Source organism: Sinocyclocheilus anshuiensis, unplaced genomic scaffold, assembly GCF_001515605.1.
Source record: "Sinocyclocheilus anshuiensis isolate Anshui unplaced genomic scaffold, SAMN03320099.WGS_v1.1 scaffold524, whole genome shotgun sequence".
Lineage (NCBI taxonomy): Eukaryota > Metazoa > Chordata > Actinopteri > Cypriniformes > Cyprinidae > Sinocyclocheilus > Sinocyclocheilus anshuiensis.
In genome coordinates this window covers 1288167-1316037 of record NW_015555703.1, presented here as the reverse complement: position 1 = coordinate 1316037, position 27871 = coordinate 1288167, and the positions used below count along the sequence as shown (strand labels likewise).

The 27871-nt window shown below is 36.2% G+C and overlaps 3 protein-coding genes across 5 annotated transcripts in view; 2 read left to right on the top strand and 1 right to left on the bottom strand.

Annotated features, from left to right (window-relative positions):
* LOC107671743 (probable G-protein coupled receptor 158) overlaps window positions 1-3751 on the bottom strand; it is a 50223-nt gene extending 46472 nt beyond the window's left edge. Inside the window, exon 1 of the mRNA XM_016464689.1 lies at window positions 2538-3751. Coding sequence (XP_016320175.1) covers window positions 2538-3421 — 884 coding nt within the window. The 5' untranslated portion in view covers window positions 3422-3751. The remainder of the gene's footprint in view (window positions 1-2537) is intronic.
* A 3293-nt stretch (window positions 3752-7044) lies between these two features.
* prtfdc1b (phosphoribosyl transferase domain containing 1b) lies at window positions 7045-19255 on the top strand. 3 transcript variants are annotated; one of them, XR_001632231.1, is made up of 10 exons: window positions 7045-7112; window positions 7305-7411; window positions 8753-8936; window positions 11633-11698; window positions 13185-13202; window positions 14427-14509; window positions 14682-14728; window positions 15924-16000; window positions 18605-18706; window positions 18746-19255. XR_001632231.1 is itself a non-coding variant. In XM_016464573.1 (9 exons), the coding sequence occupies exons 1-9, from the start codon at window positions 7065-7067 to the stop codon at window positions 18650-18652; spliced, it is 678 nt and encodes a 225-aa protein (XP_016320059.1). In that variant the 5' UTR covers window positions 7045-7064; the 3' UTR covers window positions 18653-19255. The 3 variants fall into 3 exon arrangements, 2 of the variants coding, with proteins under 2 accessions (XP_016320059.1, XP_016320060.1); XM_016464573.1 differs by having other exon boundaries at window positions 18605-19255; XM_016464574.1 differs by lacking the exons at window positions 18605-18706; window positions 18746-19255 and adding an exon at window positions 16140-16568.
* Window positions 19256-27486: 8231 nt separating this feature from the next.
* LOC107671689 (rho GTPase-activating protein 21-like) overlaps window positions 27487-27871 on the top strand; it is a 76236-nt gene continuing 75851 nt past the window's right edge. The window contains exon 1 of the mRNA XM_016464599.1: window positions 27487-27667. The gene's annotated coding sequence lies outside the window, so the exon portion shown is untranslated. The remainder of the gene's footprint in view (window positions 27668-27871) is intronic.

The window sequence follows — 27871 nt, the reverse complement described above, 5'->3', positions numbered from 1 at the left end:
ACCCCATAAACACAATCAAGCCTAGAAAAAACCCAGTGAACCACCCCTTTAAAATGTTCTTCACATTAAGAAAAAAAAAGTTAAGAACTGTTTACAAAAAGCTTCTTTGGGGAACCAATCAGCCCATTTCTCAGAGAAGGGACAGAGCGGTGTGGAATAAAGGTAAATTATGTGAAAAATAATGCGTTTTTTTTTTAAACGAAGCATTAACACATGTTAGACTGCACCCTATAAACACAATCAAGCCTAGAAAAAACCCAGTGAACCACCCCTATAAAATGTTCTTCACATTAAGAAAAAAAAAGTTAGAACTGTTTACAAAAAGCTTCTTTGGGGAACCAAAAATGGGGCATATGTACATGCGCACTCTTCAAAAATATATACATAATGTATATAGGCCTATACATACATTTATGAAAGATATATATTGTACTGTACTGTATGTTAACTTGCTTATTTTGCTCAAGAGCATGATCTAAGTCCACATGTAATACTAACAAGAAACTTTGCTTCCAACCACAGGTCGGGAGCTTTAGTTTCAGCCAACTTTGCCATGCTTTATGTGAATTTTTAATTCTCTGATGAAGTTTTCCTTAAAGGCTGACCTCTGAACAGAATCTCCAGTTTCATATGTTATACGCTTTGCTAACATCCGTTTACCACACCACCATTCAAATGGATAATTTCCATTGCATTGATTGCATAGATCACATCTGGCAGAAAACCATTACAGCTGCAATATCAGCAAATTCCAATGGCTGTTGATTATAAAAAACTGAGCACACATGAGTATCATATCATTTGCAGAGTTCAAGTGCAACTGGCCCAAAATTCAAAATGCATTCAAGTAACCAGTGCAGCCAGCAGCTTTTGTAATTCGTTTATGGCTTGATTGATTTTGAAATTGCTTGAATCAGGTTTGTGACCTGATGCTGTCTATGGGTGATACCTAGCAATTTAACACATTAACAATCACATTACTGTGCTGAAAGAAAACCAGCATTCTGTCTGTGTATACTCTGACTGCTTACAAGTGTTCAAAAGTCTTTCTCTCCAATAAAAATGTCTGAATGGCATTGCATTAGATGACAAAATATCAGGCAAGTGGCATCTGCAAGCAAATGCTGCCAAGCCATCTTGGCAGTGACTTTTAACCAACTGGTATCGCAATTTCCGTTGGATGTACGAAGTGAGTTTCCATCACATGAGTCCAAGCAGAGTAACCACAGTTCAACTATGAACACGATCCACTAACCTTCCACAACCAGAAAGTGTCTAAATACTTATTGTATTTATTTTGAACAATATATATTATTCCATCATTTAAGACCTTGTGAAACGTTCTACTTAAAAAGTGTGCTTGTGCTAACCTTATTCAAAGTACGTCCCACTTGATATGCTATCTAATGACATATAGACATTTAAATACTTTTAATCAGATTGGTTGGTTATAACTCAGTAACTGTACACTGACAGTAAAAGTTTTGAGTCCAGATTATTTCAAAACCTCATATATTAGAATAAGTTTTGACAATTCTTGCCTCAAATGAATATTCAACCATAATATCATAATATTTTTGCTGTTTTTATTGGGTAAACAAGTGAATCACACTAGCAGCATACATTAAGACAAGAGTCAATTATATAATTAACTGATTTTAAATAAAAAATGTTAGTATTTTTCATAGATGTCAGGTTGGGCAGGTGTTTTAAATCTTATGAATGTATAAAATTTATTCATTTCAATATTTTATGCATTTTTTATCAACTGTTTTGTGTTTCATTAATGTTTCACTGTTTAAATTTTGCTGCCTTTATAAAAGACAAATTCCTGTTGTGACAACTAACCCCACATAACAGATCCGCACGTGTTCAGTGAACTCCAGTAGCCTATAATATTTTATTCTCACGGAAATGTTTATAGGTTTTTGTAACCAAATCTTTAAGATATGTACCAACAGAAACTGACTTTTACAAATAATTCTGAGAAACATTCACTGGAATAAGAATAAGTGACAACTTGCCCCGGTCAATTATATGACCTCGCATTAAACATAAGCTACTGCGTCATTAAATCACCAAAAAGTACCAATACATTGCGTAACTGTGTGTTAGCAGGGATAGTGTATATGAAACACAATTATTATGTGTTCAAACTAAAACCTGCTTGTCTTATATACAGGTGCATCTCAATAAATTAGAATGGGTGTTTTGAGTTTATTAGCTGATTGGCATGTCACCATATTCTAATTTGTTGAGATAGTGAATTGGTGGGTTTTTGTTAAATGTGAGCCAAAATCATCACAATTAAAAGAACCAAAGACTTAAACTACTTCAGTCTGTGTGCATTGAATTTATTTAATACACAAGTTTCACAATTTGAGTTGAATTACTGAAATGAACTTTTCCACGACATTCTAATTTATTGAGATGCACCTGTAAACATGAATTTGGAGTTTGTGGGTCACACAATCTAACTCGTTGTTCAGTCTGTTGATGTATGTGACTTATGCTTAAGTTCATTAAGAGTGCCTTACCTAAACTCCGGCACAGAGTAATTCTTCAGACCATAGAAACCAGCGGAGAGTGTTAGCAGCCAGTGCGGCACAAACCTGCCGTGCTCGCACTCTAGAAAGGGCGCAGACCACTTGACGTGACTTCTGTCCAGAAAATAGTCGCCCTGCGCTGCTGGAAACGCTCGACTTTTTTCCAGCCTCTGGGGTCTCTTTCGGTCCCGAAACTCGTTGTACCAGTCGGACTCAGGCGTCCTGTTTTTAAGGCGATGGCGCGCGGTGTTGGACAGATCTTGAAGCACTATGCGCTCCTCGCCTCTGGTCGCCTGAAGGAACACCTGCGGACCGGGCGCCTCAGGAGACTCCGTGTGAAATGTGAGCACCGCCCGGTGGATTTTAGGATTCCCTTCCAACATACTCGTCACGAGCGCGTGGTACCACTGGATATCCCTCCTCGGATGCTGCTCCCTGGAGCTGTTGGACTGCAGGAGCATGTTTAGGAAGTTGGTGGCGTGCGTCATGGTGTCGAGGACGCCGTGGAGGGAGGAGTGCGAGGCGGCATGAGCTCCACCGCGGAGACTGCTCAGCTCATACCGCCGAGAGCAGCTGACATGCTCCAGGGTGGATGAGTCCCCCGTGTGCAGGAAAGCGGTGACCACCCGCGGCAGATCCTCCTCGAGCTTATGCGCCACCGCCGTCCGCTCAGTGCTGGAGATGGTCGGTTGCTGGTGCATCGTCTCCCCGGTGCTGTAAATCGGGTATTTTGCCTTGATTTCAGGATCTTTGTCATTTTCAGACCATTCCACGTAGCCGTAATTCGATCCCTTCGCAATTCCAATTAGCAGAAGAAGGTAGAGCAGTAATGCATCCATGCCTCGACGCCAACGAGGACCGTGAACGTTCTCCATCGACGTTCACTTCATGAGTGTGTCCATTCCTCAGCTCAGCGTAAACAGGCGTGCGTTCTCCAAAGTTACTCAACTCTAATGGCTCAATCAGACAAATCCACACACCGACCACGCCACCCACATCTGTGGATCTAACGCGTCAAGCCTCGGTAGATCTTGGAACGACTTGTGGCGGGGGGCTGATTGTTTCTAATAGAATCTTTCCCTCGTTACTGTACTGCAGACATGTGAATGGCCATTGCTCCTGTCAGTCTTGTGCACTTGGGTGGGGTGAAGAGAGACAAGGGATGCTGGTACGAGATGTTCTCATGGGCATATTAAGCAATCCTTGTCCATTCTTCTCCTCCATAATCTCATTGATATTAAAGATGCATTATTTTGTATGCTAAATGTTACATTATTGTTAGGGCAACATTAAACCTGCACTGTAAAAAATGCACCTGAAAACTGTAAAAATTTGACAGCAAAAACGTGTTAATTCTTAATAGTTTCTTTACAGTTTACGATAAAAATGTACATGATAACACATAGTTTTACTGTGAAATATTAAAATGTGTTTTTAAAGATTGAAGTACCTTATAATTGCTTTTAGACCTATGTGTTTTTGTATTCACTGCCATTGCCCTGCTGATGGTCATAAATATGCTGGATGAGCAGAAAAAGTCATGTGATTAAAACAGGATACATTTACAGTACGATATTAAAGTAAAAAGTACAATCGGCCTTATATGAGCCTTACGTGGGTTTATTCTCTGTTTTGTTATCTGTTATGTGCATTAAGATGTTTATGTGGCATTTTATGTTGTTTGCTGCATAGCACTTTATGCAACACAGATTGTTTCAAAGCAGCTTCACATTAATAAACAGAAAAAATAACAGTGTTAATGTCTTAAATATTCATCAATTATGAAACAAATTCAATTTGAGCTGCAAAGCAGCTACAGCACATAAGTGTCATTATTCAGCTCAATTCTCAAATAATATAAGATTAGTCCTCTATCCATAATATTGATTTCTCCATTTAAAAAGTCGTCTCATCTGCATCAGGAAAGAAATATGCAGATATAAAGCACTGTTTACAAACAAAAACAGTCTAAAAACAGCTCTAAACAAACAATTCTGGCAGGTCAGGTTAGTCAAGCTCGCATCAGCTGACTCTCAGCTGATCCCCATCTACCTATAGGAATACGACACCTATATAAGCATTCATATATAAGGTCCCTCAGTATTATCAGCAGTTTTCGCATTGCTCAATAGCTAATTATCCTCCTCCATCCCCAGCTCCTCCTCTGTCAGTCAGGATTCAGCCTTCTGATTATCCTTTGAATCAGACTAATTCTAAAATGTGTACATAAAATTATTGAACTTTAACGATATCTGCATACATTTATGTTGGTTCTGTTCTGTTTACCCTGGGGGGGTATCGCTGCTCTCCCTGCTCTCATCCATGCTAGGCTGCATGGATGCGCAGGGAGTTCTTGCCCAGAACAGAACCATACCGCCAATCCAAACTGTATGCTAATTGTCAATCATCTTTGACGATAGTGGTCCTGACAGAATTACTTTTTTGACAGGAGGAAGCATTATTATAGATTAAGGACTCAAGCGATGGTTTAAAGTTAAAACGTCTTAACGATGGATTTGTTTCTTACAAACACGCAGCTTTTTACTTCAAAGATGTTAACTGATGGACTGGAGTGGTGTGGATTACTTGTAGATTATTGTGATGTTTTTATCAGCTGTTTGGACTCTCATTCTGATGGCACCCATTCACTGCAGAGCATCCATTGGTGAGCAAGTGATGTGATGCTACATTTCTCCAAATCTGTTCTGGATTTTCTGTATATTATGGGATATCAAAAGATACCAAAATATCCCTACAAGGACAGTAAAACCTGAAATCATCTATTGCCAGGAGCAGTAAACGATCCCCTCGAGGAAAATGGCTTATTAGGCACTAAACAATATCTTCATAAAAATATCATTGGCTCAGAATAAAAGCAACAGAAGTCATATACAATAATGTGAATCTAGTACACGCTTAGTATACTGCAGTTTTGTTTTGTTTTAAGCACATTATGACACTTATTTGAGACTGGCATTTCACCAACACCAAAAAAATGGAAAGGGAATATGACTTAACAAATGACACTGTAAATGGTTTGTACAGCTTAAATAAACAGAAATTGACATTTCTTGTGTGGGAAAAAAGTTAGTGCACACCTACATGTATCACTAGATGAAATATGAAGTGTCTAAAATTTGAGCTAAGTGCAAATCAGTAAAACATGATTAAGGCTACACTTAAAGGCCTATAATGTAAATCTCTGTACATCAGTCTGATTTCATCAAGCATTGGAGTACATGGTACCGTGCCAAGATCAAAGAACTGCCAGAGCCCCTCAGAAGAAGGATTGTTGAGACTTATAAGTCTGGTGAACCAATTTCAAGCTGTTTAAAACCCACCTGTACAGATTTGGTCTAAACTGGATGTCAGCAAGGAAGAAGCTTCTTAAAATAGAATGTCAAGGCAATATTGAAGTTTCTCATCCAATGCCTCCACCGTGAGGAACATGAGCAATGTGGCCACAAAACCTCATGTTTGATGAAAACCAAACATTTGAGAAAAAGAACCTCATACCAACTGAAAAAACCGAGGTGGAGGTGCTGTGGTGGAAAAGTCATTGTCTAAAGCAATTTATTGCAAACCAAAACAGAAACACAACAATCTACATTACAGCAAAGATTACACAAGAGCATATACAACAACACTAAAAAAGTGTTGTCATCATGTTTTTAACATGCAAACCCAATACTGAAAGCATCATTTACAATTTGATGAATTTTGGTTAAAAATATATAACTTTTGAAATAAACATGCAAATGCATAACAAAATAAAAACTTGTCATGTGATCATAAAACTACAAAAGGCCTTTAAGATAAAAGTGTACTGTAAATCTGTAAATAAGTGTTGTTTTCCTAAGTTTTTCTAACAAAAAGATAGAAATAAATCAAATAAATAAAAAGAAAAGAAAATATTATTTTAGTTTTTTTTCTACTTCAAAATTTCAAGTGTGCTTGCTATTGAAATTTATTAGCAATTTCTGAATAGTAACTACAGTGATTTGAATGACTAATATATACAATTATTAACATATCATTTAACTTTTATAATCTGTATGGCCAAATGTATGTGCAATTTACAGGTTCAGCTATTCCAGTCATTTGTGTGAAGACAAGTTTTTGCAACCAAGCAATTAGAGGCTTTATGGGAAAAGCACCAACAATCAGTTAAATACAATACTGTAACTAATATGATGTATACTATGGTTTAAAGTGGACTGCATTCAGTGAAAAGGAAACAAACAGACTGTTTTCTAGGCTAGTGATATGGGATCTGGGAATATTATTTGTATTGTTTGGGGAAATAAGTTAACTTCAGCTACACGTGTAATGAACATGGATTGCACTGAACCCAAACTGTTGTCCCTTGCACCCACATACCGATGCGCCACGCTCCGCCAGCAGCGGTGACACCCATTGTGTGCACTCCCGATGACGTCATGGCGAGTGTCGTCATCAGCACTACAGAAGTGTGCGCGAGAAGAGTTCGATACATTCAACGAGCTGAAAGAATCCAACATGGCAGGACGGGAACGCAAGCAAACAGACTTGGATAAAGGAATTGTGGTTTGTGCGCTTGCAAATAAATTAAAAGCATTTGAAGTTAGTGTGCAACCAAAGCTGGCGGATTGTACTTCATTGTAAACTTTGTGACCACTCTGTAAAAGAAGCCAACACGCAGTTGCAACTTTGCAACACGTGAAGAAAAAAAAAAAGCATATATGTCTCATCTCAGCTCAACTCGGCTGTGCTTTGCAGATCCCGGATGACTGGCCCGGGTACCCGCTGGACCTGTTCAACTCTCCCGAGCATTACTGCGAGGATCTGGAGTGCGTCTACATCCCACACGGAGTTATCATGGATAGGTACTGTAAATGAAATGAAATTAAGAGTAATCTAACCACTTACTGATGACGTCCACCGTGCAGACTGTTGAAATCATTCTGCTATTACAGGTTTAAATGAGATTTTAGATCTCAGATTTTTGGACCCCACCCCACTGCATAGTCTATGAACAAGTAAAAATGCATATTTTATTACTGACTTTATTTCGTGCTGTATGTTCATTTTGAAAACATTTCAGCAATGCATTTGACTTTGTAAAGATTGTACTTTTTTAGATTTTAAATATTTAGAACTACCGTGATTTACAGCATAGTGCCTAATTTATACTGAAATCAATGTTTCTTAATGGACCTGGTAAAGTAGTTTTGAGATGAACATCTTTTTATTTTTATGCAAGCAAATGTATGCTAAAATTGTGTGAGAAATGGATATATGTGAGAGATTGCCTTTCCTTTTGAAAAGTTAATAATGACAATTCATTTGCACGAGGATTCATTTTGTAATTACACTACAATTATCACAGGCTTTGGATAAGCTTTTGCATAGCATGCTGGTTAGCGAATCGTTTTTAGTCTTGATTGCAAGTTTCACCAGTGAAATCAGCTTTTTAGATGGAATTTCTATCGTGTTTTTGATACCCATATTAAAGGATCATAATAATATGAGACAAGAATAAGACGCATGTAAGATGCCACTTTGTCATTAGACATTTCTACAGGATTTTTAAAAATTCCCATTGTAATCTTTATTTGTTCCAAAACTTGTTCTGTTGGAATAATGTCTTTGTACTGGACAGTTAAATGAAATCTCTGTAAAACTGTACAATAAGGTTCCATTAGTTAATGTATTAACTAACATGAACAAACAATACTTTTATTACAGTATTGATTCATCTTTGTTAATGTTAGTTACAGTCGCTCATTGTTGGTTCATATTAATTCACAGTGCATTAACTAATGTTAACAAGCACAACTTTTGATTTTAATAATGCATTATTAAATGTTGACATTAACTAAGATTAATAAATGCTAGAAGTATTGTTCATGCTTAGTTCATGTTAACTATAGTAGTTAACTAATGAACCTTATTGTAAAGTGTTACCGAAATCCCACAGGAAATTATATTAGTCTTAATAGTCATATTGGGACCTATGTGTTCTAAAATAATACTTTTGTCATTTTTTGTCTGAAAATTCCCATTAGGATCAGGCATGGTTCTAAGAAGGATTATTTGACCAGTAATGACAATGAAGCATGTAGACATTGCGTTCATTTTTTTCTGACAATTCAGTATGAAAAACAAACACTTTTTGGATCAATATAGACAAATAGACTTTGTTGTGCTATCATGGGATTTTCCAGGACAGAGAGACTGGCCAGAAATATCATGGATGATCTTGGAGATCATGACATCGTGGTGCTGTGTGTGCTGAAGGGAGGTTATCAGTTCTGCGCTGACCTGGTGGACTGCATCAAAGTCCTGTGCCGACACTCCAACAAGACCCTTCCCATGAGGGTGGACTTCATCCGGCTCAAGAGCTACCTGGTGAGCACCCATGGAGTTTAGTGCTTTTGAACTCTCTGTTTCTGAGATTTTCTTCCATAGATGTCGTTTTTCCATTTTCCTCAGAATTTGAATGTAGAGCAAATTTAAAATGATTTTCCTAACATGCTAAAAGAGCATGAAACTGCTTAGATCATGTGATGAATCACAAGTTTCTTTCACACTTGTGCACGTGGACACAAATATTTTCTTTTACAAATGCCACTTTGTGATTTTCTCAGCATGCCTTCATGGTCATAATGAGTCTTGGCTTTCTTGCATGCAAATTGCTGTGTGAAGCCAGACATGCAACCAAACCTGATGACATTTCTGATTGTTATCAGTGTTTGTGCTGCTTCATATTTTTGTGGAAACCATGATGATACAGTTTTTTAAGTTCCTTTGATTAATAGCAAGTTAAAAAGGACCAATAAGTCACTAAAGTGTCTGCAAAGGCCTAGAGTAAAATAGTATATCAAAAAATATATTAGTTTAACATGTTATGCTATGTTTAATAAGTGGTATATTTTTGCTCCAACATTTTAAAAACCTGAGGCATTTTTGTCAGTTTCAGTGGAGTTTGTTCTGATTAAAGGGTTAGTTCACCCCAAAATGAAAATTCTGTCATTAATTACTCACCCTCATGCCGTTCCAAACCCATAAAACCTTCGTTCATCTTCGGAACACAAATTAAGATATTTTTAATGAAATGTGAGAGCTCTCAGACCGTGCATAGACAGCAACGCAACTGAAATGTTCCCAAGTCCAGAAACGTAGTAAGGACATCGGTAAAATGGTCCATGTGACATCAGTGGCTCAACTTCAGTTTTGCGAAGCTACGAGAATACTTTTTGAGCGCAAAGAAAACAAAAGTAACATAATTTATTCAACAATTCTTCTCCCCCGAGTTACGTCTTCCGCCATTTTGGAGAGTACCCAAGAGCGTAATCGACGTAATCAGCGTTGTTTACGTTCGGGGGAGAAAGCGCGCACTTGAACGTAATCTGCGTAATCAGCGTTGTTTACGTTCGGGGTAGAAAGCGTGCACATGAACGTAATCTGCGTAATCAGCGTTGTTTACGTTCGGGGGAGAAAGCGCGCACATGAACGTAATCTGCGTAATCAGCTTTGTTTACGTTCGGGGGAGAAAGTGCGCACATGAACATAATCAGCGTTGTTTACGCTTAGGGGAAAACATGCGTATGCGTTGTGATACTCTCCAAAATAGCGGAAGACGTAACTCGGGGGAGAAGAATTGTTGAATAAATTTTAAAATTTGTTTTCTTTGCGCTCAAAAAGTATTCTCGTAGCTTCGTAAAACTGAAGTTGAGCCACTGATGTCACATGGACTGTTTTACCGATGTCCTTACCAGTGTTGGGGAAAGTTACTTTTAAAAGTAATGCATTACAATATTGCGTTACTCCATAAAAAAAGTAACTAATTACGTTACTTGGTTACTTTTTATGGAAAGTAATGTTACGTTACTTTTGCGTTACTTTCGCATTACTTTTTAAATATGAGCAGGGCTTGATTGTTTTTAATATAAGAGGTTCTATTTATAGCAAATGTAAAAGCCCTTTCACACCAAAAAGTGTAATGAATAAACCTCAGGCTGAAGCAAAAGTAAATTCACATCTGTACAGTAGAACACAGGAGAAGAAGGTTCAACACTCTTCAGCAATAAAAAACAATGAAGCACAATTGTTAGTTTATCTAAAGTCATTTTTGCTTATTAGTACGGTTGAACTGGATCATCAAAGGTCAGCAGCAAAGACATTGGTTAATAAAATGGGATTAGATACATTTGTGTTATTTAACATATTTAATTATTGCAGGTTTGAGTCATATTCTGAGTTTGCATTTCACTGTTTTAATTCATTTTGATGAATACAAAATCAGTTTTTTTTGCGAGTGGGATGAATTATTGCACATTCACATTTAGTCTAGAACTACAGTAACATCATGTTCACACATCATGTAAATGGGAAAACAAAGTAACTGGCGTTACTTTTTTGAAAAAGTAACTCCGATATTTTCTTGTAAATTAAAAAGTAATGCGTTACTTTACTAGTTACTTGGAAAAAGTAATCTGATTACGTAACTCTATGCACGGTCTGAGAGCTCTTACATTTCATCAAAAGTATCTTAATTTGTGTTCTGAAGATGAACGAAGGTGTTACGGGTTTGGATCAATATGAGGGTGAGTAATTAATGACAGAATTTTCATTTTGGGGTGAACTATCCCTTTAATGAAATGTGACTGTTGTTGTTGTTGCGTGTTGTCTGTATTTTATGTATTTAGTCAACAGAGGGCGTTGTGACTTTATATTCGTCCCACTCTGTATCTCAGCTCAGCCTAGAGATTGTGAAGTCAGTTATCAGCTTTGAGGCTCTGTTGACATTTTTCAACTAAAGCCTATGTTTGTTGAACCCAGGTGGATCTAGGATAACTGGCATTTATTGTACGCTAAATCACTTTGTCTGGAAAGCATCCACTTAATTTAATAATAATAGTTTTGACACTAGATTGATCTAATGTCTTGGCTCATTTATAGTAGATAGTAAGTCTTTCCAGACGCATTGGTCGAAGTAAATATGTACTAAATGTCATTTTTTCCTTTGTATTTTCATTTTGATTCGTTTTTTTTTTTTTTCCTTACGATGAAACGATAAAATATAATACTTGATTTCACTCCAGAATGACCAGTCAACTCAAGATCTTCACATAGAAGGAGCAGAGAACCTGTCTGTGCTGAGTGGAAAGGTAAAGATATTCTCAGCCGCCTTATGAAACCTGGCCATATAATGTCAATATGCAAAAAAAAAAAAAAAGGTTCTTTGTTTTCCTTATGAGAAATATGATGATTTTTTTTTTCTTTTAAGTTTTTGACTTTGTGGTGAAATGTGACCTGGACATGTTTTTTGAGATTCACCTATTGAATTGTATTTAAATGAACTAGGCATAATTTGCTAGTTAGGAGCACTGTGAGAGAATGTCATTTTTCTCTTTTGTGTTCTTGAAACGTTTTTGAAAGGTAAATGCTTAAAGTTGACTCGTCTGTTTCTGTGGAATACACAGTTTTACAGGTCAAATGTTTGCAAGCAAGACATGCAAAAGACACACACACTGATACAAACAAATACACACACACACACACACACACACACTGAGACGCACCATAGCATTCTATTCCCATTCATATAATTTCTGTAGACATATCCGTGGAACTATTTTTATTTGACTTAAACACTATAATCTAGAGACAATAACAAAGCAAAACAAGTAAAAAGAGTTATTGTAAAAAAAAGAAAAAAAAGTCATCGTGATGACTAATTTAAATATGCATCTATTTTCTTTTTCTGTATTCTTTCACAAATATTATCATGCCATTTTACAAATTTCCCTTCATTAAAACCATTTTATAATAATTATACTATTATGTCTATATAATTGCATTAATTTTATTTAACGGTTCCTATATTTTTTCTAAATTCTTTAATTGTATTATTAACTCTAATTATAATGGATTTTAAGTTCAGTTCCTCTCTTCAGTTCCTGGTTAAGTGCAGTGATTCTGAATATGTGTGCGTGTGTCTTGTGATAGACATGACTGAGAGGTTAGAGTTTGTAAAGGTTTATGATTTCTAATTCTTCAGTAAGAGGATTGATCTGCTCCGTTGCTCAGGTAATTGGATTTTCCCAGCAGAGCTCAGGATTGTGATACAGTGAAACACACACAGTTCTTCAGTAAAAGATCTTTTGTCTTTTTATTTCCCCCTGAATATGAATTCTCTCTGTTTTTAACTTGGAAATAAAGCAGTTTTTTTCTGTTTGTTTGGTGGTCTACGCACAATAATAAATAGATTTTATACAAATTTTCTTTGTTTTTTGTTAGAAAAAAATGCATCCAGTCTAGCTCATGGGTAAATCTAATGAAAACAGGACAAGCTTTACCCCAAAAGAAATTATATTAAAAATATTTAAGCACAAATTCTCATTAGTACAATGCATCCAGATGGTTTACTTCCAAGTCATTTTTGTAATTCGTATCATTGCCAGTGCTGGATCTCATCACTGTAATTCACTTTTGCCCTTTTCCCACCATTATACTGACCTAGTCTGAGTACTGTGCTAATTTTGCGTTGTTGTTTGACTATGTGAGTTATTTTTATGTAAGTATGTTGTGATGTTGATATATCCTGAGCGTTCAGTGTCTCATCTTCTTTGTGTTTCTTTACATGTCCTGAAGAACGTCCTGATTGTGGAGGTACGTCTGCTGTCTGTCTGGATAAACTCACTCCCTCGATCACTTTAATATCCTTCCAGATGCTTTATTCTTCTGCTTACTGTCCCGCTCTCTCAATATGCTTGAACATTTCAGAGGTCAGTCAATCATGTACCATTTTGTGCCTCTGTTTATTCAAGCAAAAAAGCTGCATTTATTCCACGTCGCTTAGAAGCAGGATGATCGTTTTTAGTCGTGAATGTCAGTTTTTCAAACTTTCTGCTTTTAATGATGCCATATGTTCACTACATTTAGCTTTGATTTGTTGTTAAATAATAAGTTAGCGTAATACATTTTATTTTTCTTTGTTTACAGTCTGATCCAGCTACAAAAGTGCAACAGTACAATATTAACATTTCTCTAAAAATAGCGGGGCCTACGTTAAATATATTTGCATGTGTAAAAATTCTATAATATGTGACCCTGGACCACAAAACCAGTCATAAGGGTCAATTTTTCGAAATTGAGATTTATAGATCATCTGAAAGCTGAATAAATAAGCTTTCCATTGATGGCAAAGGATTTGTTATGATAGGACAATATTTGGCTGAGATACAACTATTTGAAAAATCTGGAATCTGAGGATGCAAAAAAATTAAAATATTGAGAAAATCGCCTTTAAAGTTGTGGTCCAGGGTCACATATAATACTTTTATTCAACAACGATGCATTAAATCGATCAAAAGTGACGGTAAAGGCTCTTACAATGTTACAAAGGATTTTTATTCCAAATAAATGCTGTTCTTTTGAACTTTCGATTCATCAAAGAATCCTGGAAAGTGTAAATATTAAGCAGCACAAATTTTAATATAATAGTAATTGTGAAATATCACTATTTTGTTCTGTATTTTTGAATAAAATGAATGCAGCATTGGTGAACATAAGAGACAAAAGAGATTTTTTAATGTTTCAAAAACATAAAAAAAAAGCTTACCGAGCCCAAACTTTTGTCCTGAATAACTTAACATAACATAACATAATGCTTTTTGCAATTATATAAAGGAATGAAACTTATCGTTGATTTTTTTTGTATCTTATGGTTGAAAACATAGTACATTACAGTGAACTCCAGCATTCTAGTGTTTATTTCGTGCCTCTGAGATGTGATGATTTCATGCAATGCCAAGACGACTTAGATTCTGTCATGTGGGCTTCTTATGCTGATAGTGTGTGACAGCCTTCATCTCAGCATCCTTCTACCCACAGGCCATCGTGGACACTGGAAAGACCATGAAGACTCTGCTGGATCACGTTGAAGCCTTCAGCCCTAAGATGATCAAAGTAGCTGGGTGAGTCCACAGACTGATAGACTAGTTCAGACCTGAGCTCTGTGTTTGTGGAGTCACCTTCTTTAGCCAGTCAGTACAGTAGAACTGTGTGTGTGTGCTGACATGTGGATATTTTTGATAAAGACGTGCACATATCGAGTGTTTTCTGGGCCTTGTTTCGTATCTGTCACAGTTTGCTGGTGAAACGGGTGCCCAGTGGTACAGGATATCTGCCAGACTGTAAGTGATGATTACATACTCTACTGCATACTACATCTAAATATCTGTGAATAATAATGTACCAATATAATATATGGTAACACTTTATTTTGAGGACCAGTTCTCATTATTAACTAGTTGCTTATTAGCATGCATATTACTAGCATATTGGCTGTTTATTAGTACTTATGAAGCACATTTTAATAACTTATTCTACATGACCATATTTTAGGTCCCTTAATCCACCCCATACCTAAATTTAACAACTACCTTACTAACTATTAATAAGCAGTTTATTGAGGCAAACGTTGTAGTTAATAGTGAGAATTGGACTTTAAAATAAAGAGTGACCTAATAGACTTTTAACCCTGTAAAGCCTACTGTATAATATTTTATACACAAAGGCGTCTAAATTAGGAATATGATCAAACTGCTGGAAAACCTGTACACAATCTACTCTGAGCCTTCTTTGTAAAAAATGTCCACCTTAAGGTTGTGGTTCACATGTGGTTTTGCTGTGAAATCTTTACTGATTTGAATAAAGTAAATGTAAGAATAACTTTATATATAGACATATTTCAAGATAAACATTTACTGGACTGAAGCAACTTAAATGATTATCCATACATCAATTTTTAGAAAAATCATGTTAAAATGTCAGGATCAAATATGATCCATCAGGCAATATCTCAGTTGAATTGCATTGCATGGTTTGCCTCAATTAAAACTACAGAGATCTGAACATAAATATAAGCTTTTAAATATCTTAATAAGAGCGATATTATTGGGAGATACAGAGCAACAACTGATATTTATATGCATTTTATGTAAAGATTTGGCTATACTGTTATAAGATCTCATTGAAATTCATCTTACTTTTTGTCCATATAAATGTCTGCACCAAGTTGCGTATTTTTGAATCGAACTCTGTATAAAACTGAGGGTTTTTTCTCCTTGAATATGAGCTCCATATTCTCACTATATGATACTACACGAGCCATAAAAGCCTAGTGTATCAAACATTCAGCAAAAGGTTTTTTTTAGATAGTTTTTTAAACTGTTCCATTAAAATAAAAGATTTTTTTTGACTAATATTTCATGTCAGGCTTTTCAGGGTTAAGAGCTCTGTTGCCTGAGTTTTGTTTTCCACAAAAATATTAGTATGAAAAACACAGATTAACATTTCCATGTCGTTCATATGTGATATTTGTTCCAGATGTTGGATTTGAGATCCCCAATCGTTTTGTGGTCGGCTATGCCTTGGATTACAACGAATACTTCCGAGATCTCAATGTAAGTTTGTAACTAACTTTGTAAGTCAATGTAACTTTATCAACATTGTTAACTGTTGCACTGACTGAAATTGACATCTTGATAGGTTGATTCAGGCTATAAAAGTGTACTCAAATGTTGTTTTTCACTTCTGTCAAAGAGCATTTTAAAAGCTTAATGTGAGAATATCCCCAGACGAAGGACTCACCCCGTGTGTCTACATATTCCAAAGTCTGGACACGACAACTGGTGTGAGATCAGCGGCTCGAGCGCTCAGAGACATGTGCAGAACTTCTCTTTGAAGCATGAGTTTGTTTGCTAGAACTGCAGTGACATATAACTGAGCCGAGCCTGTAATGTCTACCCAAAGCGTGAAATGACAGACAGCATTAGCACTGCGAGAATTAGGGAGGAACAGTCTCTCTGCAGCTGCACAGTTGTCCATTTGTCTCCATTTGGAGGGCCGGTTGCTAGGGGTAAGTGAGCTGTTGTGAAAAATGACACCCACTTTAGAGAATACCCTGGGCTGTTCAATTCAATTATCCAACAATCTAGTATCTATCTCTCACATGCATAAATCATAGACAGTAGCGCCGTTCTGAAATCTAGTGAGCTGCCTACATAGACAGCATTGTCACACTCGCAACATGATGTCTGTAGGCACGATGCAGAAAAAAGTCAATCAAACAGTAATATTGTGATGTATTATTTCAATTTAAAATATATATTTTTTTTTTATTATTTTAAAATATTTTTTTGTGATGTCATCATGCTGTATTTTCAGCATCATTACTCCAGTCTTCAGTGTCACATGATCCTTCAGAAATCATTCTAATATGCTGATTTGGTGCTCAAGAAACTTCGTTTTATTATTATCAATGTTGAAAACAGTTGTGCCTAATATTTTTGTGTGGAAAACGTGGTGTATTTTTCAGGATTCCTTGATAAACAGAAAGGTCAGAAGAACCGCTTTTAATTAAAACAGATTTTTTTTGTAGCAATGTAAGTCTTTGCTGCCACTTTTGATCAATTTAATGTGTCCTTGCTGAATAAAAGTATTAATTTCTTTTAACCAAAATGCATAAAATAAAATACATAGTTAGCATGCAATAAAATAGACAAAAATACATTAAAAATGAGCCCCACATATATTTAAAAAACTTTTGTAGCAATGTAAAAGTATTTACTGTTACTTTTGATCAGTTTGATGCTTCCTTGCTGAATACAATTTTTTATTCAGGAAATCAAAAATCTTACAGACCCCAAACTTTTTAAAAGGTAATGTAATTAAATCATAAAAATGCAAAATACTTTTAAAATAAAAATGATCAAAATAAAACACTTGGTAAAAAGAGTAATATTTTATTAATATAAATATTATATTTGTTTAACTCTATGTGATTTGACCATTAACTGACATTTGATGTGTTAAATAATGTAAATATTTCTCAGGGGGATCTTCAAGTAAAAAATAAGGGGTTCAGTTAACAAAAAAGTTTGGAAATCTCTGAACTATCATATCAGTACTCAGTTCAGTCTAATTAAAGTTGTAGATTATTTTACAAAGTTTTGTATTTTTATGCTTATAGACCCTTTTTCATTTAGTAAACATTGTGACGTTTTTTATGGGCGGAGTTTAGCTTCATTAACGCTAGCTAGCAAGTTTTGTTTGCTTGTCTTTTAACAATGACTGGAGAAAATTCGATTTTATCTGAATATGTAATGTCACTCACTATCTGGGACCGCAATTGTTATTTGAAAATGTTAACTTTTAAAGGGTTAGTTCACCCAAAAATGAAAATTCTGTCATTAATTACTCACCCTCGTGTTGTTCCAAACCCGTAAGACCTTCGTTCATCTTCGGAACACAAATTAAGGTATTTTTGATGAATTCTGAGAGCTCTCTGACCCTCCCATAGACATCAAGGTAACTACCACGATCAAGGTCCAGAAACGTAGCAAGGAGATCGGTAAAATAATCCATGTGACATCAAGGGTTCAACCGTAATTTTACGAAGCTACGAGAATACTTTTTGTACACAAAGAAAGCAAAAATAACGACTTTATTCAACAATTCGTTTCCTCCGGGTCACCGCAGTGCCATTTTGCAGAGTATCCACTGAACGTAAACGGCGTATGCTATTCTGTGTCAGCTGCGTCACGCGGATACGTTGTTTTCGTTCAAATCAAAGCGTAAACAACGTAGAAAACGCTTGACGCAACTGACACAGAATAGCAGTAAATAATAGTTTAGAACGACATGAGGATGAGTAATTAATGACAGAATTTTCATTTTTGGGTGAACTATCCCTTTAACTGAAGGATCCAGATTGGCCGACTCGTACACACTCACTCAATAGATGGACGATCGTGCAGGAGTGGCCTGACACACCTTCAGTACCAGATAGAGAAACCGAGCGCATATAGTAAATAGAAACTGAAGGCATATAAATCTTTAGATGCCTATAACTATGTACTAACAGTGGTAATCAAGCCTGCTTGGAATCTGCTGACATTTCTGTTTAATTTCTGTTTTCATCTAGCTATCTTTGTACATCACTGCACTTGTGATGTGTTTAGGGTCCTATTGAATGGCTTACTGTGATCCTTCTCTCGTTCTCACAGCACATCTGTGTGATCAGTGACAGAGGGAAACAGAAATACAAGATCTGAAGAAGATGATCTCACTCGTACATGAGTATCTGAAGGCTGACTGGAGGATGGAAGGTGTCCGTGGATCTCACACAATGTGTTATCAAACACAAGATCTCCTGTTCTCCTCCTTGCCTTCGAAATGGACTGGTTTCACTGGTTAGAAATTAAGTACTGGGTTACAACTGACTGAATACCGCATGTACCCTATGCATAGAGAAGTAAGCAGAAATAGCACACTAACATACTACTCTCGCTGTAATATATATGTTAGCATGCTATTTAGTCATTAAAGGGATAGTTGAACAAATGTTTCATTGGTTTGGAATGACATGAGGGTGAGAAAATGATGACAGAATTTCCATTTTTGGGTGAACTGTCCCTTTAAGACTAAGTGCGTCTCATTTTAACAAGTGGCCTGGCTGTCATTACAATGCAAATATGAATTGTGTACCATTCAATAATGGAAAGCTGTTTACTTATACTGTTAATTATAAATACTTCACTTTCAATTATTCACCAGCAGAAGCTATAATATGTGAACTACAGCTTAAGAAATTGTTGGCCAACTTTTGTGGAAGTTTACAATTATGTGAATGTTTATACATTTTATAACATTTCCATGTAACAACATTAAAATTTTATGCATTTGTATTTGTCACTTGCATCATTTTTGTTTATTCAGTATTGGACAATAGAGATGAAAGCCTGCTTGTTTGGTTATGGCTCATTTGCTGTGGTATTGTTACTTCAGAAGACGACTCAAACATGCCACACACCTGTACACACACACACACACACACACACACAATGGGATGAAGTGGAACAGAGTTTGCCTGGGTTTGTGTTATATAACTGCGTCTGTTGCTCATTGTTTCTCTGCCCAGCCTCTTCTGCTCGTCTGACGGCTGCTCGTGTTCAGCGCAGGTGAATTATGTGGCATGTTTCTGTCAGATATAACGTCCAGTTTCAGGTGTACTTGTGGTGAAAGCGCCCTAAAGTCATGCACAACAGGTATGACAGTAATATCAGGTTCATATTTGTCACTATACTCTTTAGAAAACTGATGTTGGCTTGACAAAGCATTGTCTGATTAAAAAAAATAAAAATGTTTAAAAGGCCTTGATGTTGAAAGCTTGTATAGTTATACCTTACGTCATTTGAATGCTTTAACCCTCATAATGCATTCAGGTCCGTTTTGACCCGGAAGAGATGCATAGTTTTGTTTTGTTTTTTTAGTTAGTTACACATTTCACGTACAGGTCACTTTGGACTCGTGTATTTAAAAATACTTTTTGTAAAATTTTCTAAGAAGTTATTAGTTCCAGAAAACTTTTGTGAAATATATTTCCCCATGCTTCACACTCTTTCGGAGCTGAATTTTGTGAATTCATGAATATGTTTGCCTATTGTCAAACTATTGCAGCATGAAAAATTGATTATTTCGTTTATGAAAGTAAAATGAATGTTTCGTTTGAAAACTTTTCAGAATTATATTTGCTGTTTTGCTGTTTTTTTTAGAAATACATATGTAGGTTTCATACATTTGTACTGTTTTTGATCAATCATGAGTTTTTTTTATTTTTTTATTTTAATTTAATTTCAATTTAATGATTGAACAATTCCATTCATTCCAATACTGGTAATTCTCAGATTATATGTCCTTATAAATTTTGTACAATTATATATTCATCTGAAATTTCTTATTAATGTTGAGAAAAATATGTATGTATTTTGCAGCAGGTTTTTGGTGAGGTTCATGTGTAGTTTGAAGTTTGAAATTTCAAATTTCTCAATTTTTCAATTAAGAAAAAAGGGGAAATGCAGTAACAGCATGGTAAATCATGGTAACATTCAAACCTTTGGAAGTTGCTGATCAGATACAATATGGTTTTAATCGAAAAGAAAATTAAGTGTTTTATAAAATAACGATTGCTGAGTTTGGTGGATGTAGCTTGAAAATTTGTTATGGTCAAAAAAGGATTTAGTTGTTTTGAGAAGAGCTTGTACAATAACATTGCTCTGTCATTTCGTCAAGCCAACATAATGAGTTGTCATTTTGATGCTGATTAGCAATTGAACAAACTTGCTGACCAAAATGATAGAAACATGGAACTATATATAAATATCAAGAACCTAATTAGGAATTTGGCCACAATTTGCCTTTAGAGCAGCTTTAATAACCAACAAAGATTTACAAATATGTAGAAAGTGATAGGAGAAGCCATGAACACCTTTTGTCTTCATTGTGGTGTTCATGAAATTGTCTTGTGTGTGTGTGTGTGTGGAGACAATTTCATCCTAGAATTTGGGAATGTTATAAGTGATTAATGTTTGCACCCTGATGTACATGGTCCTGTTAAATTACTTGATATTTCTTGGCCATTAAAACCCCTCATTAGACCTAATGACTCCCACAGGACTGTTGTCCATGTCATTAGGGATTTCCAGCATGTTTAACAGATGGCAAAAGACTTTGTGAGATAAAGGCATCCTTTGACTTGTCAAAAACAAAGTCATCCCAATGCATGAAATTAAGTCTTTAATGAGTCCTATCAAGATATGTAGCTTGTTCATTGCTCAGGGCTCTAGAGTACTTTGCCTGAGAGTCCTGCTAAAATTATTTGTTTACTGCTGTTTTGTTCATACTTTGAATTTGAACAAAATCCTAACCACTTTTACTTATATTTGATCTGCACAGAAAGAAAAAAAATCCTAAATGCATCCTACTTTATAAATCAAAGTACATCTTAAAGGGGTCATGATGCTTTTTTAAAGATCACATTATGCTAATATTGCCACATAGTGAGGTAGACATGTGGGGGCGTGTTAGAACGAGCCGTTTTAGGGGGGCGTGGCAGAGTCTTAACTTTGATAAAGAATATCTCTTTGGTTTTGAGACTTTAGTCTTTGCAACTTCAGGGATCTTATCTATGCACAATCAGCTTGTAACACTCCAAAGAGAAAGGAAAACTTGAAATCGCATCATATGACCCCTTTAAATTCAAGTGAACATGTGCAATTCAATATATTAATTCAATTAATTTCAGTACTGTAATTATCACAAAGCAGTTGCTCATTTGCTAATTCAATAACATTAATGCATGTTGTTTTTATCTTTACATTTAAATAAACAATGTTTGATTATTTTTATAACTAGTATATAGTGCAAAATGTTTGTATGCATGCTCTTCATTTGGCGTATGCATAAGAACACTTTCACATAGGTTTTTGCCTTTATAAATCCCGATTGGTTCCTCAATTTTAATGTGTAATTTAGGATCAAATCTGATTGATTTTATAAATCAGGCCTCAGATTTTCTTTTATTTTTTTTACTTGAGTTAAAAAAAAAGCCCAACATTTTTAATACAAAGGGCAAAAATCAACTTGATTGAGGGTCGTTGGACAAAAGTAAATGCTGCATTATATTCAATTGAGCTCTTTTGAGTTGGACATAGCAGCTACATGTACTCACTTTTTCTTCAGAAAATTTGCAACAGACTGACACATTTTGCTGTTTTTGGAACAGATAAATCTGTCTTTGAACTCCATGTTCATTTGAAAGCCTATAATTGACAGATCACGTTAATAGCTGACACGTACTGTACTACTAATTTCAAATCAACCTATTGTGATTCATCTTTGGCACTGCATTTGATGAAATTATTTATTTCAACATCAAAGAGTCTACCCCCTGAAGGCTATGTACACCAGTTTGCTCTTAATGCAACTCATTCTGACTGCAGAATTGCTGGAGGAGCTTCCTGTCGTAACCAGTCTCACAGTTCCTCAATGTTCCCAATGCAAAGCGAGTGCAAACCAGTGCCTACGTGATCCAAAATGTATAGAGTAAGCTAAAAATGAATTAAAATCAGGCAAAACCTAGTGAACTGCCTATAGAAAGCATTTTAGGGCATCATAGGCATATTCACATCACAGAGACTGTGCCAAAAAGCCGGAAGCATATTTATGCGCTCTTCTAAGACGCTTTCTTTTGGCCCAGAGTTTCATACCATTCCCATCATTTACCATACAGAGTTACTACAGTATCAGGCAATACTATTATCTGTTATGTGACCATGAGGAACTAATAAAAGCTAAAATAAGCATTAACGGTCAACTCCTACTTTGTGTCCAGTCTCCACCCAAATTAAAGTAGACTACCACCATTGGCAAAGTTGGTTTCAAGGATGTGAGTCATGGCATATTTTATGCTCCCATCATGTTTAAGGCAGTGAGTTTCCTGTTACAGTGGTGTGTAAGTGGTGCATTTCTGCAATGTGTCAGTTCTGGCCTCTAATTAAAGTTAGACAATGTATTGTGTATTCGACTGGCTCTGCTGGAGGTTGGAGGATTCTCTGTCTAGACTGGGTACTTCAGGAAATGACAAAAATTATTGATGTTGCCTCCTGGAATGTCTGATAGCTATGCAGAGAGACGCACAGGCAAACGAACAGGCCAAAATTCAACGAACAGACTGTAAATATGTATCTTCTTTCAGTCTAAAATCCCTCACTAACCTTGACTGAGCAAAATTGATCATGTAAAGCAATCTTCTAAAAAGGATCCCTGCCAAAAAAAGATGCTTTAAAGCTCAAATACGACTTTAGAGTAACAATATAGACAATAACTCTGAAGATTTGTGCTATTACTTTTCTAAGCAGTCAGATGTATGATTTTTGCCTGATAGTTCAATAAAACAACATGCATTCAGATGGGCCCCACATATATCTGAGGACCAGATTATCATACAGACTTGGGCTCTTTTGACCTGGGCAGTAAGCAGGGCCAGGCCAAGCAGCTGGATAGCAACACACTACAAACTGCTCAGAACACCTTAGCAACCATATGGCCAATGGCAGTGCCACATGGCAAGCAAGCCCCCCACACACTGTAAACATATGGATCCTCATCTACGTGGCTTTCACAAAACCAAGAAAGGGAAAAAAAAAGAAGCACACAAAAGCAACATGAATCTGTTGTCCTGATGTTTTAGTTTTGTTCTCATGATTTGCCTGTTAAATAAAAGCGGGGCATTGATAGAGTGAGTGGACATTCACAATAGAAAATGGGCGGCGCCGTCGAGCCTTATTCATACACCTGACATATGACTCCTGCATTTAAATAGCAAGAGGGAGTTTCAGTGTGCTGTGAAAACAAAGCGGCCCTCTCTCTGTTTGGCTGTTTAACCAGAGTTTTTGTTGGGTTTGTTCACTATTTCCAAGCACAGGCCCTCTCTGAGGTGAATATGAAGTGATCTGCTGTGTGTAGCCTATGGTTGAAGAAACTGTAGTAAACAAAGCTGTGACCTTCCACAATATCATAAAGGGCAGATTAATCTGAGTATGATTAGTAATCTAATCTCTGTGGCAGTCACTCATAATGTCTAAAACACACAATCTTTCTTTTCCGCATTGTTTAAACTGAATTAGTATAGACTCCCTCTAAACAAAGATGGACACTGTTCCTTTATAACTGGCAGGCGTATTTCCAAGTTGGTCACAAGAAGGACATGCAGCTGACTGACATTCTTCTTGGGATGGTTACTTCCTGAGAAACATTCTGCCGCGGCTCGAGCTCCATTTCAGATCCGACTGCAGAGAGAGAGGAATTCCCTGGGCTGGGAAGTATTGTGAAGTCCCTGGTCAGGACGACCTCGGAACAAAGGCCACCCAATCCCTGAAACAGGTGGCCCCTTCGGCTGGTCATGAATGAAAGGAACATTTGTGCGCGCCTCTAGAAACTCAACACTTTTCACAGGGCTCTCTTTTCAAGTTATCGCCCGCTCTCTCTTTCTGTCTTTGTGTTTCTGAATATATACAATGACTTATTTCCAACTAACTGATCCGATCATTTTTTCTTCTAATGAAATTTGTAAGTCTCAAAATATCTATCTATCTATCTATCTATCTTTCTATCTATCTATCTATCTATCTATCTATCTATCTATCTATCTATCTATCTATCTATCTATCTATCTGTCTATCTACAGTATCTGTCTGTCTACACACGAAACTACATATTATGTACTTATACATTATTCACTAAGTACTACAGTATTATTTTGAGCTGTATTCTATTCAAGACTACACAAATAATACAAACAAAAGTAGTGGTTCAAACATGTGCACTACACAAAAACTATATATTATGCGTGCACACACATTTCAATAGTTATGTGTAGTTAAAGGGTTAGTTCACCCAAAAATGAAAATTCTGTCATTAATTACTCACTCTTGTGTTGTTCCAAACCCGTAAGACCTTCGTTCATCTTCGGAAAACAATTTAAGATATTTTTGATGAAATCTGAGGGCTCTCTGACCCTCACATAGACAGTAAGGTAACTACCACGTTCAAGGTCCAGAAAAGTACCAAGATGATCGACAAAGTAGTCCGTGTGACATCAGTGGTTCAACTGTAAAGTTTCTAAGCTACGAGAATACTTTTTTGCTCAAAGAAAACAAAAATAACGACTTTATTCCACATTTTCTTCTAAGATACGAGAATACTTTTTTGCTCAAAGAAAACAAAAATAACGACTTTATTCCACATTTTCGTCTCTACTGCGTCGTTTGTGGACGTGCATTCACGACAGTATCATGACGCAAGCGTGTGGCGGTTGAACCACTGACGTCACACGGACTACTTTGTCGATCATCTTGGTACTTTTCTGGACCTTGAACGTGGTAGTTACCTTGCTGTCTATGGGAGGGTCAGAGAGCCCTCAGATTTCATCAAAAATATCTTATATATAGTTGCGTTCTCTTCCCTCAGTTGTACTACAGGATTCTTCAGAGCTGTGTTTTTCCATGTATAGTTTAATACTCAGAAGTATTAATCTATATATGAAAAAAACTAACTAAAATAAAATATTGTAGAACAATATACAAAATGAATTGCGCATATCACTTATAGGCCTGGTTTCATAGACAGGGCTTAGGTTAAAGCCAGGACTAGGCCATAAAAATAACATTACTCGTGTGCATCTTGAGACAAAACGTATGTCAGTGCAAGTTTCTCTCAGGTAAAACAGCCCAGGCATGCATTTTAGTCTGGGATTAGGTTTAAGCCTTGTCTGTGAAACCGGGGGATATTCTGCTAAATACTGACACTGACTTAAGTATACTGGGATGGCAAAGAGATGATGGATGCAGTGTGAAGCTCTGTCAGATTGTGAGCATAGCAGCCGCTCCTCTTGCGTCCACATTGTGGGGCACAGTGTGTGTGCGCAGACATTCCACAGCCACTGCCAATCGCATGCCAAAACTGCCCGACCCTGCTTTGAACCAGGCCAACATGTGACTCCAGTAATCCAGACAAACAGTTGTATTTGCGAGACAGAGAAAGAGAGAGAGAGAGAGAGCATGCAAAAGGTTTGGGGATTTTGTCCATAGACAAAATGATATAATTATCCTAGATTATAGTTGTCCATGCAACTGATGCAACTGTTGACAGACGTATATAACTGAAAAGTATGCTCTATTGGTCAAGAATAATATTATAATGTAGGCCGACTGTCTGGAGTATCTATACATAAAATACCTATGGCTTTATTTTTGCCTTATGATGTTAGGAAAACCTATATGGGATAAGCCATAAATAACAAATATTTAAAAGTGTCCAATTATTTAGATTTTGTGGAAGAGTATCCCACAAACAGTTTCTTTATTGTCTGGTCAAACTGTGTCACAGGGTGAGATATAAACAACAGCACTGTCTATTTTTTTGTGTTTAGAGACAAAACGTCTGAACAAGACGTTCCAGCCCACACCATTGCTCCATTTGTTCTGGTAGCATATGACAACTAAACAAAGATGGGAGGAGAACATACATCCCCACGGGCCCAGAGTCTGTTGACTTTAACCCTCATCTTCTGTTTGAGGTCTGATCATAAAATATATTATATTTGAAGTATTGAGTTGATACTTGATACTTAACTGATTATAAACAAACTTTCAGTTTTCAACATGCATCAGACATCCAGTATGGAGCAAGTGTTCCAGAGACCCCAAGTAAACATGAATAAATTGCTATGAATTTGTACTAAGATTCTCTTGTTTGTGTACACAATGTAGTGGCTCAGTTTCAGTATTTATTTTATATTTTATTTTATTTTATTTTAAAGTGTGTGTGTTTTTTTTAATTTCAGTTCCCAAACTGCCTCCACACTGAAAACTTGCTATATATTGAATAAAAAAAATGAAAAATAAAGTTTTTTTTTATATGTTAGCTAAAATAATTTTAAAATATAAAACGTATTTTATTTCAGCCAGTTGCCAAAGCAACATTTCTAATTTTTATTGAGTTTAATGTGGTGTAGTAAAATGAAAATCAAACTAAAAAAATAAATAAATAAAAACTATAAGACATATTTAAAAAAACAAACAAACAAACATAATATTAATTAAAAATAAAACACGACAAAATTTGCTAAAATGTTAAGTGAAATTCAAATAAAAACTGGAAATATGAAAATAAAAGCTAATTCAAATTATTAGTGAAAACTATAATGGTATCTCTGATACTAAGATTGAATGGATAACAACAATCACATTTCTAAAAAGTCTGTCTACTTTGTTGCATTACAGTAGGTTAATGCTTCAATAATATAAAACAATATTGTTCACATAAACGCTAGCTGTGTTAAGAAAAAAAACTGAGGAGTGAAAAATAAAAATAAAAATTGTAGAGTTTTTTAAAAAGGGACTTAATAGCGATAACAGATTGTTTGGAGAAAATAGTATTTGCAACAACGCAAATCATTGGCTGAAATTTAAACGTGAAGCGTTAGGAAGAATCTGATTGGATGTAGAGAAAGGGTGGCGTTTCCAAGGATCCCGAGTGCGCTCGAGTCCCGATCCTGCGAGTGCCGTGCGGGTCGAGTCGGACCGGGGACTAGGAAAACTTTCGTGCTGTTTTTATCCATCAAAAACCCTGGGATTGAGGACAAGACACAGACCTATCCTGTCGCTTAATGGGTGTTTTGGTGCGCAATGGACGTTTTCAGCGTTACATCAGCGCTTTATTCCCAACAGGTAGGTGCTGGCTAGCCATTACAATACCAGTTAGCCTTTACTTTGTTGTGCTAGCTACTCATGCTAACCAGAGCCCAAGGTTTTATATATCACTCAAAACGCTCCAACTTCGCCCAACACGCGACGGGCTTCAAGTGTTTGCTCGTCAAAACGAAGTTTGACACTTTTAAAGTGTATGCAAATACAGTCGGTTGTGTTTGAATA